Source organism: Mandrillus leucophaeus, unplaced genomic scaffold (genome assembly GCF_000951045.1).
Source record: "Mandrillus leucophaeus isolate KB7577 unplaced genomic scaffold, Mleu.le_1.0 Scaffold327, whole genome shotgun sequence".
In the NCBI taxonomy this organism is placed as follows: domain Eukaryota; kingdom Metazoa; phylum Chordata; class Mammalia; order Primates; family Cercopithecidae; genus Mandrillus; species Mandrillus leucophaeus.
The window spans coordinates 2,173,547-2,195,771 of record NW_012103443.1 but is presented as its reverse complement, the minus strand read 5'-3'; the positions used below and the strand labels follow the sequence as shown (position 1 = coordinate 2,195,771).

The 22,225-nt window shown below is 37.4% G+C and overlaps 1 protein-coding gene across 3 annotated transcripts in view; it reads right to left on the bottom strand.

The window, feature by feature from the left end:
- The window catches only part of ANK3 (ankyrin 3, node of Ranvier (ankyrin G)), a 600,548-nt gene that overhangs the window by 146,461 nt on the left and 431,862 nt on the right, over positions 1–22,225 (bottom strand). For all 3 annotated transcript variants that reach the window (XM_011988324.1, XM_011988323.1, XM_011988322.1), the window contains exons 19-23: positions 19,115–19,213; positions 18,927–19,025; positions 18,333–18,428; positions 12,888–12,960; positions 12,655–12,717 (exon numbers count right to left, since the gene is read on the bottom strand). In XM_011988324.1, coding sequence (XP_011843714.1) covers positions 12,655–12,717; positions 12,888–12,960; positions 18,333–18,428; positions 18,927–19,025; positions 19,115–19,213 — 430 coding nt within the window. The remainder of the gene's footprint in view (positions 1–12,654; positions 12,718–12,887; positions 12,961–18,332; positions 18,429–18,926; positions 19,026–19,114; positions 19,214–22,225) is intronic.

Here is a 22,225-nt window from a genome sequence, read left to right as displayed (position 1 = left end):
GAAGATCTCCGTGTGCCAAGCAGTATACTAGGTTCTTGGGATAAAACAGAGAATAAGATTTAGTCTTTGCTTCTGGTATTTTCAAGTTGCCATTTTGGCTTTATCCCTGAGAGATGCATGCAATTATGTAACGTCTATCTGAAAGGCCAATTGTAAGCAGAGAAATCTTCAGGCAAAACGCTAAATGATATAAGAGGTTCTTGTAAAACAATAAAATTTCAGGTGGAGAATTTCTGAAGCTGCTAAGAGCAGTGACTTAATGAAAGCAAACCCTTGAATCACCTGAGGGCAACCTGATTTCCATAGTCTCTTTCCAGATCTATTAAGCTAATAACATAACAGTCCTATTTATTTAGGATGATTAGGATATTAGGGTAGCAGGAGAGTCCTAGACATTTGGCAAGAGGAGGTCCTAACGAATTTTTTCCTGGTGGCCCTCTTCAGATCTACCTTCACATTTCCCAGAGTAATTCACCCTACTTTTTTGAGTTTTGGATTGTGTCAAGTCAAAATCTGCTTATTCTTTCCTAATGAGAATACAATGATACGTTTACTAAAACTACTGGCTTTTAGTTCTTAAAATCTATTTGAAATTATGTTTATATTTATTTTACTTGAATTTTCATTTTGGTGTATGTAGTTCTTTTGCCAAAATAAACAGAGGAAGATTCTCTAAATATTTATTTTTATTTAAAGGGGAGGAGAGGTAGAGAAAGATGGCTGAATAGAACACTTCAGTGATTGTCCTCTCACAGGAACCCCAAACTGAACAACTATCAATGCAAGAAAGCACTTTTATAATAACAAAAAAATTAAGTGAGCAATCACAGTACCTGATTTTAATGTAATATCAAGGATAGAGGCATTGAAAAACTAGGAAAGACAGTCTTGCATTATCTACACCACCCCTCTTCCAGCCCCAGGCAGCACAGCAGAAAGAAAGAATCTGTGGGCTTGGGAAAGAGCACAAAATGAGTGTGCAACACTGCATTGGAGCTCAGCGCTGCCCTGTCACAGTGGAACACAGCACAGGACAGAATTCTGCCAGTTCCCACGGAAGGAGCATTTAGGACAGTGCTGGGCCAGAGGGGAATCCTCCACCCCAGAAAGAGGAAACTGAGTCCCAACCAGCTTCACCATTGGCTGACTAAAGTGGCTTGGGGATCAGAATAAATTTAGGTAGCAGTCAGGACACATGGACTGTAGTCCTTGGGTAAGTCCTCGTGCCACACTGGTCTTGGAGGTTGTGATAGTTAATACTGAATGTCAATTTGATTGGATGGAAGGATGCAAACTATTGCTCCTGGGTGTGTCTGTGAGGGTGTTGCCAAAGGAGATTAACATTTGAGTCAACGGACTGGAAAAGGCAGACCCACCCTCAATCTGGATGGGCACCATCTAATCAGCTGCCAGCAAGACCAGGATAAAAGCAGGTAGAAGAACATGGAAGGACTAGACTGGCTGAGTCTTCTGGCCTCCATATTTCTCCCGTGCAGGATGCTTCCTGCCCTCGAACATCTGACCCCAAGTTCTTCAGCTTTTGGACTCTTGGACCTACACCAGTGATTTGCCAGGGGCTCTCAGGCCTTTGGCCACAGACTGAAGGCTGCACTATCGGCTTTCCTACATTTGAGGTTTTGAGATTCGGACTGACTTCTGGGTCCTCAGCTTGCAGACGGCCTAACTGTGGGACTTTATCCTGTGATTGTGTGAATCAGTTCTCCTAATAGACTCCCCTTTATATATCATATCTATCCTATTAGTTCTGTCCCTCTAGAGAACCCTGACTAATACAGAGGTGGTAGACTTCAGATGTGACACCAGCTGTGGTGGCCAAGGGTGTGCCTGTGTCACTCATTCCCCAATTCCAGGCCGTACAGCTGAGGGACTCTTTACACTTGGAGAAAGCAGAGGGAAGAATACAGAAAGCTTTGTCATGTAACTTGGGTACCACCTCAGTCACACTAAAATAAAGCACCAAGGAGACTCCTGAACCTCCTGACTCTGTGCCTTTGTTTCTGGACAGTGTTTCTAGACCCACCCTGGACCAGCAGTGAATCCACTGTCCTGATGGGACAAACCCCATTCTGCTGAATAAAGTGGCTTTGGTCTGGAATAAACATCAGCGACAGCCAGGCAGTAGTGACTACAGGTGTGGGGTGAGCCCCAGTACTGTGCTGGGCTACGATGCTTTACATGTGACCCTGTGCGGTGCCAGCTGTCATGGTCATTAGAGTGGACCGCCTTATCCCTCCCCCAACTCCAGGCAGTCTGGTGCAGAGAGAGACTTCCTTTGCCAGAAAGAGAGGGAAGAGTGAGAGACTTTTCACCTGGTAACCCAGGGAATTCTCCCTCATTTTCCCCAAATCTACCAAAGCTATGTATCAAGGAGTCTGTAAGAGTTGCAGCATTCCAGGGCTTAGGGCACTCCCTAGTGCTAAAATGGCTGCAGTGACCATAGGCTTAAGTCACAACACTCAACCCCTTTTGAATTCTTAGAAAGTCCTCTCAAAAAGGATGGCTAAAAACAAGCCTATACTGTGAAGACTGGAATAAATACCTAACTCTTCGATGCCCAGGTATCAACAAACGTCTACAAGCATCAAGGATGTCCAAGAAAACATTACCTCACCAAATGGACTAAATAAGGCATCAGTGACCAGTCCTGGAGTGATGGAGATATGTGACCTCTCAGATAGGGAATTCAAAACAGCTGTCTTGAGGAAGCTCAATGAATTTTTTTTTTTTTTTTTTTTTGAGATGGAGTTTCACTCTTGTTGCCCAGGCTGGAGTGCAATGGCACGATCTTGGCTCACCGCAACCTCCATCCCCCAGGTTCAAGCCATTCTCCTGCCTCAGCCTCCTGAGTAGCTAGGATTACAGGCATGTGCCACCATGCCTGGCTAATTTTGTATTTTTAGTAGAGACGGAGTTTCCCCATGTTGGTCAGGCTGGTCTCGAACTCCTGACCGCAGGTGATCTGCCTGCCTTGGCGTCCCAAAGTGCTGGGATTACAGACAGGCATGAGCCACTGCGCCCAGCCTTTTTTTTTTTTTCCAGAAGGGTTCTCACTCTGTTGCCCATGCTGGAGTGTAGTGGTGCAATCACAGCTCACTGCAGTCTTGACCTCCTGGGCCTGAATGGTCATACCACTTAAACACTGCAAGTAGTTGGGATCACAGGTGTGTGTGCCACCATGGCCAGCTAATTTATTTTTATTTTTTGTGGAGACAGTCTCCCTATGTTGCCCAAGCTAGCTCAATGCACTTCAAGATAACAAACAGCAGAATTTTATCAGATAAATTTAACAGAGATAAAAATAATTTTTAAAAGTCAAGCAGAAATTCAGGAATTGAAAAACTTAATTGACAAACTAAAAATGCATCAGTCTCTCAATAGCAGAATGGATCAAGCTGAACAAAGAATTAATGAGCATGAAAACAGGCTCTAGGAAAATTCAGTCACAGAAGAAAAAACAAAAAAATAAAAAGGAATGATGCATATACCTACAAGATCTAGAAAATAGCCTCAAAAGGACAAGTCTAAGTTATTGGTCTTAAAGAGAATGGTGAGACAGAGAGAGAGGGAGAGAGAGAGAGAGAGAGAGAAAGGCGGTGGCAGGGAAGGAGGCAGGGAGATCGGGGTAGATCATTTACTTGAAGAAATAACAACAGGGAACTTTACAAACCTAGAGAAAGATATGAATATCCAGGTATAAGAAAATCGAAGAACAAGCAGATTCAACCCAAATAAGACTACCTTAAGGTATATAGTCGTCAAACTCTCAAAGATCAAGGATAAAAAAAGGATCCTAAAGGCACTGAGAGAAAAGAAGTAAAGATAAAGACTTTCCCAGACAAACTAAAGCTGAGAGATTTCATGAAAAATCAGACATATCTTATAAGAAATGCTAAAGGGAGTTCTTCAGTATGAAAGAGAAGGATATTAATGAGCAACAAGAAATCATTTAAATGCATACAACTCACTGGTAAATGTAAGTACACAGACAAATACAGACTACCCTAACACCATAATTGTGATGTACAAACCACTAACACCTTTGTAGGAAGACAAAAAGAGAAACCTATAAAAAATAATAAGTACAGAAACTTTTTGAGATGAATAGTATAAAAAGATATAAATAGAGGCAACAAAAGTCAAAAAGTGGGGAGGATGAAGCTAAAGTCTAGAGTTTTTCCTTTTCTTTTTGCCTGTTTTCTTTGTAATCAGAATGAAGTTGTCATCAGTTTAAAATAAATGATTATAAAGTGTTATTTGCAAGTCTTATGGTAAGCACAAAAACCTATAATAGATATACAAAATGTTAAAAGCAAGAAATTAAACATACTACCAGAGAAAGCACTTTTTTTTTTTTTTTTTTTTGAGACAGAATCTCATTTTTCACCCAGGCTAGACAGCAATGGTGCTATCTCGGCTCACTGCAAGCTCCGTCTCCCAGGTTCACACCATTCTCCTGCCTCAGCCTCCCGAGTAGCTGGGACTACAGGCACCCACAATTCTCCCACCTCAGCCTCCTGGGTAGCTGGGACTACAGACATATGCCACCATGCCCAGCTAATTTTTGTATTTTCAGTAGAGATGGGGTTTCACCATGTTGGCCAGGCTGGTCTTGAACTCCTGGCCTCAAGTGATCCATCTGCTTCAGCTTCCCAAAGTGCTGGGATTACAGTCATGAGCCACCGTACCCAGCCAGTAAGAAAAATCACTTTTTTTTTTTTTTAATTTATTTAGACGGAATTTTGCTCTGTCTCCCAGGCTGGAGTGCAGTGGCATGATCTTGGCTCACTGCAAGCTCTGTCTCCCGCGTTCACGCCATTCTCCTGCCTCAGCCTCCTGAGTAGCTGGGACTACAGGTACCCGCCACCATACCTGGCTAATTTTTTGTATTTTTAGTAGAGACGGGGTTCCACCATGTTAGCTAGAATGGTCTCGATCTCCTGACCTCATGATCCGCCTGCCTCGGCCTCCCAAATCACTGGGATTACAGGCGTGAGTCACCACACCCAGCCAAGAAAAATCACTTTTATACAAAGAAAGGCAAGAAGAAAGGAAGAGAGGACAAACAAAACAATCAGAAAACAAATAACAAAATAGCATAGTAAGTTCTTACCTAGTAATAATAACACTGAATGTAAATGGACTAAATTTTCTAATCAAAAGATGTAGAGTGGCCAAATGGATTTAAAAACAAGACTGAACGATATGCTGTCTACAAGAAACTCACTTTACCTATAAAGACACATACAGACTGAAATAAAGGGATGGAAAAAGATATCCCATGCAAATAGAAGACAAAAAAAAGACCAGGAATAGCTATACTTAGACAAAATAGATTTCAAGAGAAAAACTGTAAAAAGAGACAAAGAAAGTCATTATATAATGATCAAGGAGTTAATTCAGCAAGAGGATACAGAAATTATAAATATATACACACCAAATGCTAGAGCACCCATATATATATAAAGCAAATATTATTAGAGGTAAAAAGAGAGATAGACTCCAATACAATAGGTGAGGACATTAACACCTTATTTTCAGCATTGGACAGATCATCTGGAAAGAAAATCAACAAAGAAACACTAGACTTAATCTACTACAGACCAAATGACCCTAATAGACATGTACAGAACATTCTATCGAACACCTGTAAAATACACATTATTTCCTTAGCACATGGAACATTCTCAAAGATAGAACGCATGTTAGACCACAAAACAAGTCTCAAAAAATAAAAAAAAATTGCAATCATGTCAAGTCTCTTTTCTGACCACAGTGGAATAAAAATAGAAATCAATAGCAAGAGAAACCTTGGAAACTATGCAAACACATGGAAATTAAACAATATGCTCCTGAATGACCATTATGTCAATGAAGAAATTAAAAAGAAAATTTTAAAAATTTCTTGAAACAAAAGAAAATGGGAACACAACACACTAAAACCTATGAGAGACAGCAAACGTAGTACTAAAAGAGGAGTTAACAGCAATAAATGCCTACAACAAAAAAGCAGGGAAACTTTAAATAAACAACTGAATGAGGCAGCTTATAGAATTAGAAAAGCAAAAGTAAACCAAACTCAAAATTTATAGAAGAAAATAAATAGTAAACATCAGAGTAGAAATAAATTAAATTGAGACTAAAAATGTACTACAAAAGATCAACAAGACAAAAAGTCGGTTTTTGAAAAGATAATCAACAAGCTTTTAACCAGACTAACTAAAAAAAGAGAAGACTCAAATAAATAAGATCAGGGATGAAAACGGAGACATTACAACTGATAGTGCAAAAATTCAAAGACTCATTAGAGGCTGTTATGAGTAACTACTATATGCCAATAAATTGGGAAACCTGTCAGAAATGGATAAATTACTAGACACATAAAGCCTACAAAGATATAATCATGAAGAAACGAAAACTTTAATAGACTATTAATGAACAACAAGACATAAGTAGTAATAAAAAGTCTCCCATTAAAGAAAAGCCCAGGACCTGATACCTTTACTGCTGAAATCTACCACGCATTTTAAAAAAGAACTAATATTAATCCTACTTAAATATTATTCCAAAAAAAATTGAGGGAACACTTCCAAACTCATACTATGAGGCCAGTGTTACCCTGATACCAAACCCAGACAAAGACACACACACAAAAGCAAACGACAGGCCAATATTTCTGATGAACATAAATGCAAAAAATCTTCAAATACTTGCAAACCATATATAACAACATATTAGAAAGATCATTCATCATGATCAAATGGGATTCATCACCCAGGGATGCAAGGATGGTTCAATATATGCAAATGAATCAATGTGATACATCATATCCACAGAAAAAAGGACAAATCCATACGATCATTTAATTCATGCTGAAAAAGCATTCAATAAAATTCAATATCCTTTCATGGTCAAAAAACTAGTATAGAAGGAACATACTTCAATATAATAAAAGCCGTAAACAACAGACCCACAGCTAGTATCATACTCAATGGGGAAAAACTGAAAGCCTTTCCTCTAAGATCTGGAGCAAGACTAGGACACCCACTTTCATCACTTTCATTCAACATGGTACTAGAAGCCCTAGCCAGAGCAATTAGACATGAGAAAGAAATAAAGAGCATCCAAATTAGAAAAGAAGTAGTTAAATTATCCTTATTTGCAGACGACAAAATCTTCTATTTAGAAAAACATAAGGACTCCTCCAAAAACCTATCAGAACTGATAAAACAAATTTAGTAAAATTCAAGATACAAAATCAACATCTAAAAATCAGTATCATTTCTATGTCCCAACAGCAAATGGGGAAAGGGAAACCCTCATACACTATTGGTAGAAATGTAAATTAGTACAGTTACTATAGAGAAAAGTATGGAGGTTCCTCAAAAAACAGAATATTATATGATCCAGAAATCCCACTGCTGGGTATACATCCAAATAAAATAAAGAAAATCAGTATTGCGAAGTGATATTTGCACTCCCTTGTTTATTGCAGCACTATTCACAGTAGCCAAGATATGGAATCAACCTATGTGTCCATCAGCTGATGAATGGATAAAGAAAATATGGTACATACACACAATGAAATATTATTCAGTCACAGAAAAGAATGAAATCCTGTTCTGTTTTGTTTTTTTCAAAAACATGGATGGAGTGGGAGACATTATCTTAAGTGAGGTAAGCCAGGCACGGAAAGATAAATTTAGCATATTCTCACTCATATGTGGGAACTGAAAAAAAAATTGAACTCGGAGATACAGAGTAGAATGATGATTTCAGGAGGCTGTAAAGAGTGGGGATAAAGAGGGGATAGTTAATTGGCACAAAAATACAGTTAGCTAGAAGGAATAAGATCTAGTGTCTGGTAGCACAATAGGGCAACTATAGTTAACAATAATTTATAGTTAACAATATATTTCAAACGAATTAAAAGAGTGGAACCGGAATGTTGCAAACACAAAGAAATGATCAATGCTTGAGGTGACAGATAACCCAATTACTTTGATTTGATCATTACACATTGTATAATTGTATCAAAATATCACATATATCCCATAAATATGTACAATTATTATGTATCCATAATTATAAATTAAAATATTCTTATTACCTTCTGATAGTTTCCAAGAACATGATTTGTTCCTTTTCCTTAACACATACCCTTTTTTGAAGCTAAAAATATGCATTCTTGGGTTCTATATATAAGAAACATTTCAAGTTGGAATAGCAATGAAAGAGATGATCTATGCAGTGTTGTCTGCAAGCAACTGATCACAACCAGTTACAGATCTATGTGTTCCTTCTCTACTGCCAGTGTTTTACTTGACTGGACTTTGAGGGCAGGGGAATGAGATGATCTAAAACTACAGAGTGTCAGATCAGTCTTCTTGTCCAGCTCTGCCACAAACCTCATTGGAAAGACCATTCAGTGTGTATTTGGGCTTTCCTTCCTCATCAATGTAATGGCAGGAATAGACATACAAGACTCCAACTTGCCCCTTCAGTTCTTTGAAATCGGTGGATTTTAATTTGCTGTGGCTTCCACTGGCCACCAAATTTGGTGCAAAGCTACATGACTTTTCTTACCCCTCATGTCACTCTATTATCTGCTAAAATTTTATTGCTTTATTAGATCTCAAACTTACACCTACTTGATATTTTTACATGTATACTTAGCCTCTTATTTTTTCTTTTAATATTTAGTGTCTGCATTTGATTCAGAAAGATATTTTTCAGCCCTATCAAATTCAGAAGTAGCTTAGAATTAGAAAATTCTTCCTAGCAGGAGTTTGTCTCACCAGCTGCTGTCTCGTAAACCTGTTTAGTAGAGTCATATTTCATAGAGCTGCCTTTTAGATTTTTACTTTGCATGGCTTAATTCCGCTTCTCATTATGTCCCATCTATAGTTTTTTCGATCTGTAACTACACTCCAATCCACTAGAATTCTCAAGCTGAAACATTTTATACCCCCCACCCCGATTCATAAAATACATTTTATAGGCAGTTGCAATTTAAGATCAGAGTTGAACCAAAGCCAATGTGAAATCCCTTGGGAGGAGACACCAAACTCAATCACTTGAAACTTAATCTCAATTTTCCCTCTTTCTCTTTCTCTCCTTTCTCTTTCTTCTTCCTTCTTTCCTTCCTTCCTTCCTTCTCTCTTCTTTCTTCTATACACACACTCTTTCATATTTTCAATTACAAACAGAATTGCAAAACATAAGAATCAAACTAGCACTAAAATCAAGGTACTAATTTTGTATGTATATTAAAGTTATATGAATGTTATATGAATAGGTATTTTCTGGAACAGGAGACAGTAGAGCAGTAAGGTATCTACAAATGCATCTGACCCTCTGAGGAGCTCTGCTTAGCCCCCACCTGCCTAATGTGAGCTTAAAAACCTGCCTTGGACAAAGTTGCTTGACCTCTTCTACTGCTCTGCTTTGCTGATACTTCGATCTGTGTTCAACTTTGCATCTTGGCCCCACTGTTCTCCCACCTCATTAAATGATAACATTGTCTAGTCTTGTATTCCTTAATTTTTTTTTTTTTGAGAAATGAATCCAAACATTCTTTCACTTACACTAGTTTCTCATAGTGTACAAAAGAAAGAGGAAGATGGTAAGGAGAAAGCAAAGCAGAAAAAGGAAAAGAGAATGAAAAAGAAGAGATAGACTACTCTTGGCATTTCTTCCTTAATATTTGTTTTACTTTTGCGTTTTTATTTTTTATCTTACTCATTTTGAATTTTAAATATCTACTTACAGCAGATTAGTTTTAGAATCAGATTAAAATTTTATTTTCCCTTATTACAAACTCATTTTTATTTTCTTTCTTGAGACAAACTGGCAGCCTATATTGCTTATTTTTATTTGCTTTTAAAAGCTGCTATTATTCTTTAGTACCCTGGGATACCAGTGTGATGATGTCTCACTGGTTCTTGTAGATAGTTATACTCACAACATGCCTATGGCTTCATGGAAATGAACATTTGCCACAGCTGCATAGGAGCTTACTCAAATGGGTGACACTAAATCTAACTAAAATGACAATCAAAGCTCTGGCAAGACTATCAGGCAAATGAGTCAGAAGTTAAAATTATCATTAAAGTTGTAGGGGTCCTTTTAGAATCAAAATTTCTAAATGAATTGTTTTGGAATTTGCAGTAGTTAGAAATGCTAATTTATACAGCAGAGGAAAACATAAATACATAATAGGGCAAATGTGGCTTACTAAAGCTCTTGTAAGCAAAATTTAGGGGCCTTAGCAGACAGTAATACTAATATGACTCAAATTAGAAGTGTATTATAACCTCAAAAGTATCTTAATCTTAAAAAATGAACTTTTAACATCTTTCATGAGAATGCAATAGCCCTGCTATACTCTGCTTTGATGAGACTATACTCAAATATTGTGTTCAGTTCTGGTCACCTCAACTTGAGATGGCACAGACATGTTGAAACATGCGCAGGAGAGGGCGACCAGGTTGGTGAGGGGAACAATAGAAGGAGGTAACAATGATATACCTGAAAAAAAAAAATAAAACCAAGAAGAAATAGAAAAAGTATTTTTAAATAGCTGAAAGATTATCACACAGAAAAGGCAGATTTTGTTCCAAATACTATGTAGAATATAGTCTTCCCATCAACTTGGTCAAATATACCAAAGCTTGACTCAATGAGTAGAAGCTACAGGAAGTTCAATAACGTGAAGAATTGTTAAAGACAGAATTGTCCAAATGTACTAGGCAGTTTAGGAATTAAAGAATTCTCATTATTTGAAGGGCTTGGGCACAGAAGATCCTAAGCAGATGAGATTCTAGCAGATGTTTGTTCAGACTGAGTGACCTTTAAGGAATCCTTTTCAACAATTAAATTCGGCAATACCACAAAATCAAAAGCCATTTGATTCCGACAGCCCTGGACATACTAAAGTAAGGGCCAAAGATTTTAAAGAAAAGATGGATAAAATGAGAATTTAAAATTGCCAATTTCAAATTCTCAAGCTGAGATAAACACATTTCTAGTTAAGTAACAAGGTCAATTAAGTTCAAATTTAGAGATTCAAAATCTCCATTTTTGAAATTATTTGGTTAGTTATTCATATGTATAAGGCTGTTAGATAGTCCATTCAAACTTGGCCTCTCATCAGTGGGGATACTTTTGGACATTTTGTTAATGACCAGTACATTTTTAGGTCTGTGATTGTCATACTATGATTCCTAATAATTTCATTTGACAAACATACTTTTGACATCATGTTTTGTGTGTGTAAACATCTATGTAAGAATATTTTTTCTTTTATCTTCTGCACAGAAGAAGTTACTCTGAAATGTATGAGAAGGCAAAGAAATATAATGACAGTAGGCATATTACTCTGAAAGTCCTAAAGACGATAACAAATATTATCCATCTGGGGATAGAAGAGAGGTAAATGTATAGCTGACGTTTCAGAGAAAAAGAAAGAAAAGCGAGTAAAAGTCTTTAGTATTAATCAAAACAACATTTACAAACATTGAGCCAGATCCTCCAAGGACCCTAAATGACCACCAGGACATTAGCTCATTGGGGTGTGTAGTCCCTGGCCACAATGCATTATAGTGGGAAGTCATTGATTGAATAACAAAAAGATTAAAGTGGCTTTGGACCAGGTAGGCTTTCCCACTATGTAGGTTCCCACTGAAATTTGTGCAACTCAAAGAAAGAAATCATATGAATTAAAGTAGGGGAGATTACTTAAAGGCAAAAAAAGACTAGCAACACTGAGACTAACCCAAAAGAAAGCTACTACATGAGAGGTGGCAAATGGAGGTCACAATAGGGTAGAATGTATTTGATGATCTCCCATATTTTGGGAGATTCAAATGATGTAAGAAAAACAGTTAAACACAATTTTCCCATGGTAAATATTTTGTTATTTCAGTGAAACTCCAAAATGTGTCATCTGTACAATATTTACTCACTATAAAAATGCTTGTTTTCCAATGGACCTCTTAAAGATGCCATTCATTGATATATCTGTATATTATGACCTGGTCAAAGTATTAGTTTTTAAGCAAGACAGAAACTAATTTCTGAAAACACATAAAGTACAGCTACAATAATATTTTGATCTCTTTCATTAAATCATTATTGAAAATTTCTATTTCAAAAGTTTTTTTCAGGTTGTTTTCATTATCAGTTCACGATCAAAAGCTGCTTTTTCTACAAAGTTTAGCAGAATGGGCAAATCTTAGGGCATTTAAAAGGATTTCGTATAAGGAACCTTCTCTTGTTTTAAAACATAATGTAATCATAAATATTAATCATTTTTCTCTTTCTAGATTTCAGATGCAAACATAAAAGCATCAGTATTCTGTTGGATAGAAACAAATAGAAGGCAAGTAATCCAGATAATTAGTGATACTTTTATATTTTAAAGTTAGGAAACGAGTTCAAGGAAAAGATGATTCAGAGACTTTAAAAGGAGAGTTAATAGTACCAGATATACATTATTTAAATAATACACAAATTAATAGTCTCAAGATAATATGAAAAATTAGTAACTCAAGGAAATATTATATTTCAAAGATAAGAAATGAAAGATAAAGTTGGTAGTAGTTAAGTTTCATCACAGTAAAAATTTACAAATACCTTCTTCAACATCTGAGATATATTCGCCATCACTGAGCATTTCAGGGGCATTGGCTTTACGAACTGCATGATTTAAGTGAACAATATAAGTGGATGAAAAAATACATACTCTTGATATTACAACAAAACATTTCAATATTCCTGAAAGACATTTTTGCAATGGACTTTCTTCAGGAAACAAACGAAATACACAGTCACTTATAATTATTGTGAACTCAAAGAACATTTCATACCTTCATCATCAGACATATCAAGAACTTCATTCATCGTTTCTGGAACATTCATTTTGTGCTTCTCTGTGACGGTCTAGTAACAAAAAAGCAGTCATTTCAGTGTGAGCAGACTGTACACTTTAGTGGGCCTTTTCATTTATCTCTGAATTAATCAGTTTCTTGTGGAATGCATGTGTTGAATATCCTGAATCTCCCACATGTAAAATGACATCAAAATTGTTGTCCCCTAGTGGCACAAAGGTTGTGAACACAGGAGTACACAGTGAAAGAATTCTAGTGGCAAAGTACCACAGCTTAAAAGATTTAGGTCTCTAATAAAGCTTTTCAAAGGAAAAGAGAAGATTCTACCCCTCCTACTCCACTGCTGTACTTTTTCATGGTCTGATGAATCTGCCACCCCATTCCATGAAAGGTCTTGGCTGAGGAAAAGCCAAATGAACTGCAAGAAATATGTGTCTATTACTTGTGCCAAGCTTTCCATCTATTTTGTGTTCTCCTCTTATATGTAATTTTAAATTCCTAGGATAAATGAAAATATTAAAATAATATTTACAACAATAATCTTTACAACAATGTATATGAAAAAATACTTTAAAGGTGATGCATTGGCAGATCATTTTAGCCTTCCCCCAAATCTAAAGAACAGTATATTATGCAGCAAATGCCTACTGCCTCTTTTACTTGCTCTTTAATAGTTTAGATTATATCCATCCAAAAGACACTGTCAGCATCACTGACAAGGAATTCTTAGACCATATCCATCCAAAAGACATTGTTAGCATCACCGGTAAGAAATTCTCAATGACTTTAGTTTAAAAGAGAGTTTTTTTTTTTTTTTTTTTAATTCTCAGCATACGAGACACTAATGGTACAAGAGAAGACACACACATGTTTAAATAAGACAACTGAAAAAAAGCCAGGTTGTTAAAACTAAAAAAAGGTACAAATTCATAGTTTCTTAGAGATAATACTTGGTAATGTGATTTCTACCCCTATCCCCAATTATTGTGTTGAAATAAAGCATTATTTGATGTCTTTTCCAGCATGTAATACTGCAATGGAGCAGTTTTAAAAATAAACTTTTATTTTTAGAAGAGTTTGAGATTTATAGAATAATTGTGAAGATAGTAAAGACAGGTCCTATATACCCCACACCAAGTTTCCCCTATTATTAAATTCTTTATTAATATTATTATTATTGAGACCAAGTCTCGCTCTGTTGCCCAGGCTGGAGTGCAATGGCATAATCTCGGCTCACTGCAACCTCTGCCTCCCAGGTTCAAGCAATTCTCCTGCCTCAGCCTCCCGAGTAGCTGAGATTACAGATGTGCATGGCCAAGCCCGGCTAATGTTTGTATTTTTAGTAGAGATGGGTTTTCACCACGTTGGCCAGGCTGGTCTCGAACTCCCAACCTCAGGTGGTCCACCTGCCTCAGCCTCCCAAAGTCCTGGGAATACAGGCATGAGCCACTGTGCCTGGCCTATTATTAAAATCGTTCATTAACATGGAAAATATCACAATTAATGAATCGACATTGATACATTATTATTAAAGTTTATATTTTATTCATTTTTCTTTAGTTTCTGCTTAATGTCCTTTTTATGTTCCAGGATCCCGTCGAGGATACTGTATTACATTTTGTTGTGTCTCCTTAGTTTCCTCTGGGCTATGGCAATTTCTTAGACTTTCCTTGTTTTTTTAAAAAAATTAATGTAAAGTTCCAGGTTAAATGTGCAGGACGTGCAGGTTTGTTACATAGGTAAACAAATGTGTGCCATGGTGGTTTGCTGCACCTATCAACCCATCACCTAGGTATTAAGCCCCACATGCATGAGCTATTTATCCTGATGCTCTCCCCCTCCCCGCCCCCAGGCCCTAGTGTGTGTCCTTCTCCTCCCTGTGTCCACGTGGTCTTATTGTTCAGCTCCCACTTATAAGTGAGAACATGTGGTGTATGGTTTTCTGTTCCTCTGTTAGTTTGCTGAGGATAACAGCTTCCAGATCCATCCATGTCCCTGCAAAGGACATGATATCATTCCTTTTTTATGGCTACACAGCATTCCATAGTGTATATGTACCACATTTTCTGTATCCAGTCTATCATTGATGGGCATTTGGGTTGATTCCACATCTTTGCTATTGTGAATAGTGCTGCAATGAACATACACATGCGTGTATCTTTGTAATAAAATAACTTACATTCCTTTGGGTATATACTCCTTAATGGGACTGCTGAGTCAACTGATATTTCTGGGTCTAGGTCTTTGAGGAATTGCCACACTGTCTTACATAATGGTTGAACTAATTTACATGCCCACCAACAGTGTAAAAGCATTCCTATGTCTCCAGCTTCGTCAGCATCTGTGGTTTTTTGCCTTTTTAATAATTGCCATTCTGATTGGTATGAGATGGTATTTCATTGTGGTCTTGACTTGTATTTGACTTTCCTTGTTTTTGATGATCTTGACAGTTTTGCAGTGTACTGGTCAGATATGTCCATCAACTGGGGCTTGTCTCATGGGTTTTCTTTTTTCTTTTCTTTTTTTCTTTTTAATGAATAGACTGGGGCTGTATGTTTTAGGGAGGAAGATCATAAAGGAAAAGTGCCATTTCATCACATTGTATCAAGGGTACATACCATCAACATGACTTATCATTGTTGATGTTGACCTTGATCATATGGCTGAGGCAGGATTTGTCAGGTTTCTCCATTGTAAAGTTATCTGTTTCCCCCTGCTTCCATACTGTTTGCTTTGCAAGAAAATCACTATGTTCAGCCCACATGTAAGCAGTGGGGAACTATGTTCCACTTTGAGGGTGAAGTATATTTTCATACATTATTTGGAATTCTTTTGCCTGAGACATTTGTGTCTTCTTTTCCATTTATTGAATTACTTATGTATAATAGTATGAATTAATGGATAGTTATTTTACAGTTTGTACCATACTTCAATACTATTATATTTATTTATTTTTGCTCAAATTGTTCCAGCTATGGCCACTGGGAACTCTTTTAGTTAATTCCTATGTCCCTTCGACATACCCCCCACCACTGTGTCTCTGTATTAGTTTATTTACTTTTGTTGGGGGAGGGAGGAGCATTTCCTTACTTTTTGACACTCTAAGATGTTCCAGGCTCATCTTATATATTTCCTTTGCTGGCCTTAGATTCAGCCATTTCTCCAAAAAGCACTGTTTGCTTTTAATAGAGAATGGTATTAGCAACCAATATCTGCGTGCTAGAGGTATTCTGCTCCTTACATATGAAGTAATTGGGTATTTTAAACAATGCAGTTTCGATAGATACAATTCACATCTTTTGAATATCAGTTTCTATCCATTCAGTTTGGTATGCTGTGTTGATTGTAATCTAATTAACAAAACCATCTTCCTCAGCATTGCCACATCATGTATTTTACTAATATGGAAAAGACATTCTCTTTGTTTTGAAAAACTGAAGTCTGCTTATAGAGTCCATGGCTGCTGGAGTCCCAGTAACTGGCTATACAAATATCATGCCTGTGGTGGAGGCTGAGCTATCGTTATTAACTTAAAGTCATAGACTCCACCCTGAATTACATCAGTCCTGTCTAAGCTAGTTTACACGTAACCACTAACGCAAGGCTGACAAGGTGGTGTCTCAGCTCGAGAAAATGTACCAAATACCACAATGCTGGACAAAATTTTAGAGACTTCTATGGACTGTTTTTTAATTGATGTGAACTCTTCTTTTGGTGGAAGCCTCATTTTCTTCACTAGGCAAACTGGACCTTTCCAATTAGCATGCATAGTGTCTTCTCTTTTTTGCAGAAAGTCACCAACAAGGATGACTGACGATGTTGAGAGTGAAAAGGCACTACCCCTGTACACATTCTCTTCTCATGGGAGCCTGATGGAGCTCTGAGACCTTTCTCTGTCTTTCAGTCGATTTTTTGAAGCTATAACTTTGTTTTGTTCTTTACTTTCTCTTAAAGCTTTTTTGATTTTGAAGAAACGTTTTAAAATTTCCTCATAGGTGAGAAAGTCATTTACATTCAACCAAGTAAGATATTTATTTTGAACTTTTACATGTCTCAAGTCTTTTAACATTGAAATAGAAGTATTAATATTATCTATTTACTGCAATGGCTTCAAATCTTTATAGCATTGTGACACTTGGCTGTCGTTAAATAGTTTGTCCTCTTCTTCTCCTTTCCTATCCTAGATAGAGCTACATGGGATATAAAATTGAAGGTAATAAACATTATTGGTTTGAACAGTTTTTTTGAGAACTTAATTCTATATTTTAATATAATAAAATCCGCAAGAGGCGTATGAAAGCAACATGTGGAAATTTATCTCTTAGACAAAGTATATCTTGAAGTTCAGAATGTGTGCTGGTTGATAATCATTGTTCTACTCCATTGAAACAATTGTTTTCTCTTTCACAAATTACAAATCTTTTCTCCTGTAATCAGCAGGTTTGTGAGTAAAACTGCCAGGAAACTCAAACTGCAGGTAGCTGCAGAGACCCTCAACCCTTTTTGTGAAACCCATTTTTCACAAAAAGCACTGGGTATGCAAACAAATTTGCAGATGCTAACCATTTTCTCCTTCAGGTTGGAAAGTGGTTGAAGAGAAAAGGGGACAGAGCTGATAATTCAAAATGTTCCAGAGTCCTAAATTTACTTTGTTAAGAGTCAACCTCAGGCCTATGTGTTGAGTTATGGAGTTAGGAATAACTCAAATAAGCCTTTGATATCATGTAATATTTGCTCTTAATTCCAAAGTTACCAAATCTTGATGCTGTTCATAGGTACCAGATGGGGTTGGAAAGAAATGACTTATCCTAGACACTGCAGCTTGTAGAAATTGTAGTTGATGCAATAGGTCCTCCTGGTAAAGATCCACTTTAAATGTTAACAAAACAGTCTATTGTGTTTCTTATGAAAACTCCAGGTGGACAGAAGACGAGTGACAGTAGCAGGCAAAACCAGTTCTGATTCATCTGGATTTTTTTAAAACAATGTAAACATTTTTCACAGGAATGATAATGGATCCACGTACCATTTGTGCATTAAAACATTTTTAAGGAAGCAACTTAGAGTTTTCAATTTCTTTACATTGCCAAGGAAGGATGTTAAAAAACTTCTGCCTTCACCATCATTTCATTAAAAACTTGTTACATCGAAGCAAACAAATAAATAAATACATTTAGCTGTATATGGGAGTAAAAACTCTATAGCTACAAATGCATCTTTTAAATAGGTATTCTTAGTGTTTTAAATTTTTATTCATATTAGCAATAAGAGTTTTGCTATCCTGACTACCAACAATGAGGTGACTGTATTTTAAAACATGGTGCTTAGTTTATGAATGGGAAAAAACCTTCATCTCAGAAAAGCCCAAGAAAACTGGCTGAAAGCTGGTTCCTAGGGTAACAAGGCTCTGCATTCCTTACTTACAGTTGTGGTCATGGTCTCTTCGGTCACTATCTTCAGGGTGTCCACTACTGAGATGTAGCCGAGGCGCCGGGCAATGCCAAGGGCAGTATTCCCATTCTGGCAAAAGGAAAATGTGAATGAGGAATTAGCAAGCCTCATTCCACATTTTTTTGCTGATACAAAATGTAAGGTGAGTGTCTCATCAGACCCATCCCACTGTCATACACAAAAAAAGTGTTTCATTAGAGACATACCTTGCACAAAACCCACCTAACCTGTTTGTACTCACACAGTAAAGTCTGGGCAGCTACACATGCAATCCAAGAGGCTTTTTAACGTTCTAAGTAAGCAGTCAATGAAACCAACACAATTTTTTTTTCTTACATGTGTACTTCCTGCTAGGTGACAATGCAGCAGGTAGTTTTCACATATAAAACACTAACCATCTCTCTCTGAACAGTCCAGAACAATATGGTTATTGTCCTTCTTTCCTCATTCTACTGAATGCTCCGTTTATGCCTCTTCATGAAAGTACAATGAAAAATGTAAGAAGACACCAGAGTCCAGGCCCATCTATCTCCTCCCTCTTCTCCTGAGCTGGCCCTGAGTGCTTACCACAGTGAGTTCATTGGGGGAGGCATTGTTCTGAAGTAAGACATTTATTATATGCGTATGTCCCTGCTGTGCTGCTTGATGTAATGGTGTATATCCATTCTGTAGAAGGAAGATGGAAGAGATGATTCTTAATTCCTTTGAAACAAAAATAAATGATTCTGGCAGAAACAAAAAAGGAAGGAGCTTACCTTTGTTTTGGCGTTAACTTTTGCAGAATGCTGGAGCAGGAAATTAACAATCTTGATATTTCCGTAGTGGCAGCCCACATGCAGTGGTGTGTATCCCATCTGTAATTATTATTTTTTTTAAAATGAAGCATCATAATTATACTTTTACTAACAGCTATCCTAAACAGACACAAAATCATTATTTAACTTTCCTTTTTGAGCTGGAAAAAGTAGGTTTTTTTTCTTCTCTATATAAAAGAATTGCCCTTGATAATTCTCAGCATAAGACTTAGGTATAAATTAAAATACCATTGCCCATAAAATTGTTAGCTCCTCAGAGTTCTTGCTTTATTTTTTTATCAGCTCATCTTGTTCTTAGAACTCTTCAAGATAGAAAGGAAAGATGGACCAATTGACAGCACAGACAGACTGATTCAGCAGTTTCTTGTTCAGGGACAGAAGAGCACTTTATTAAGACTTGACTTGTTTATTGAATACTTTCTGAAAGCTTTAAATCTAGGCAAAAATGAAGGGGCTAAATAATAACACACGGCAGGAGGTGATCATCAGAATGCCTGATAGAGGTAGGAAGAAGCACAGAAACACTAAAAGGAAGAGGGAGGCTGGTGTGAGCTCGGGTGGTCTGAGAAATATGAACTCGAACAAGGTATATCAAGTTAGTTTTTCGCCTTCCTACCTAGAGTCCCAGAGTTTGAAAACCACTGATTTAGACAAAGAAATGGATTGTTTCTCAAATTAGTATCCACTGACCCCTGAGGGTCTATAAGTTCTCTCTCTCTCTCTCTCTCTGTGCATGTATGTGTCTGTATACAATCTAGGTAATTTTTTTTTTTTTAAATAAGGATATTCCAGATCCTTCTCTAGATGGCTGATTTCATTATAACATACTACCCTGCAATTTCAGAGCCCCCGTTCATAATGACACGGGCAGTACCAGATCTCTGAAAGGGAGAACATTGACCTTTTATTACAATACTTCTAAACAGGAATAGGGGTGGGTGATCCATATTTTCAGGGGTCTGTATCTTATATGATGTCACTAGTGTCTTTATGGTGGCCCCAGCAAATGAATACATTTGAATTTGAAAAAGAGATGCCCAAACCACTGTTGACTGTAGGAGGTGAAGATACCTTACCAGGGATATGCTGCCCTAGAGAGGTGACGCTTGGTAGACTTTTTTTTTCTTACATGTGTACTTTTTTGTCTCACAAAACAAACTGCCAGTGTACCCACACTGACCAGACTATCCTTGAAAAGCTCATCATAACCACATAGAGGAAACTGACTTACAGCCTCTAATGCCACTTAATACATGATGGAGGACATTCCTTTTCGGTGACCAGAATCCATTTGCCTGCTTTGCAGGGTTCTCCTTTTCAGTACAGAGGAACTCAGATACTGCACTCATGATCAGAATACTGCTTAATAAGGGAAGCTTGAAAATAATGTGTCCAATAATGCTCAGTACAATTGGTTTAATTGATTAAAGTAACATTATTTCCAAGTTCAAAGAACTTCCCTTACAAGTCAAAACCATGTGGACCCAGTATTTTCTAAAAATCTAAATATTAAAAAATTCTTTGAGATTTTAGTCAGTTTGCCTAAGTTATAATACAACCATTTCTAATAGTTGTTGAGATGGATGTGTTGATTAGATATATATATTTAAGACAGGGTTGATTATTTATTTATTTATTTGAGACAGGGTCTTGCTCTGTCACCAGGCTGGAGTGCAGTGATGGGATCATGGCTCACTGTAGCCTCCCCTCCTGGGCTCAATCTGTCCTCCTGTCTCAGTCTCCCAAGTAGCTGTGACTACAGGCATACACCACCATGACTGGCTAATTTTTTCTATTTTTTGTAAGGCAAGGTCTCACTATGTTGTCTAGGCTGGTCTCAAACTCCTGGGCTCAAGTGATCTTCCTGCCTTGGCCTCCCAAAGTGCTGGGATTACAAGTGTGAGCCACCATGCCTGGCCTAAATATTTTAATGAACAGGTTCTATTCATACTCATAGCTTCCCATCTCATTCTTACTAAAACCCTAAATCATTATAAAACAGTGTTAGGAGTTCTCTAATTCTAGTCTCCCCTATCCTCCTCATCCTCCATCCATACATCTTTTAATCCTCCCACCATTCTCTCCCTTGGTCGCTATGCTCCAGGGCACGGGTCTTCTTGCTGTTCCACAAACACTAAAGTGTTTTTTCAAAAATGCGTGGGCATGGCCAAGAAGATTGAACTTGCATTCAGATAAATCAGATGTGGGCTCCTCCATTCATTGGGGTTACCGGCATTCCCATACAAAATAGCACCTCACATAAATACGCTCAGAGAGGTGGGACATGAGCAATTCTTTCCAATCAGCAGTAACAAATTTTTCAAAGACTATTTTTTTCTTGAGTAGCTAAATAAACAAGCAAACATATAAAGGGCCATAGCCCAGCAAACGGAGCAGCCTCTGCCTCTTTGCCATGGCTGCCTCACTGATAACATCATTACAAGCTGATTAGGTTTTCCCTTCCTTCCTTTGGGCAACACTGGATAGAGCTCAGCAAAACCCTGCAAAATACATTCGAGTCTTTAACTACTTTCCTTCCTTTTTTCCTCTCTTGATTACTAAGTAGTAGATGTTTACGTCCATTCACTGATCAGGCTGCACTTCTGACTGATGAGAACGGGGAAGGAGGGTCTCAGCAGCCAGGAGCCTGGACCTCAGAGGCAGACTGTCTGGGTTTGGGACCCAGCTCTGCTACTTACTATCTGTGTGAATTTGGACAAGTTGCTGAACCTCTCTGTGCATTGGCTTATGCATTAGAAAATGGACTTCAGTAATAGTACCAAGCTCATTGTGTTGTCATAAGGACTAACTATGTTAACAATTATTTCACCAGTGTCTGACACATAGGGTTAGCTATTATTACCTCATGCTGAAAACAGTGCCTGGCACATCCTCACTGCTCAATAAATATTTTAAATCTTTGCTAAATTAATGATTGAAAACAGGAAAAGATCAGGCCGGGTGTGGTGGTTCATGCCTGTAATCCCAGCACTTTGGGAGGCTGAGGCGGGCAGATCACCTGAGGCCAGGAGTTCAAGACCACCCTGGTCA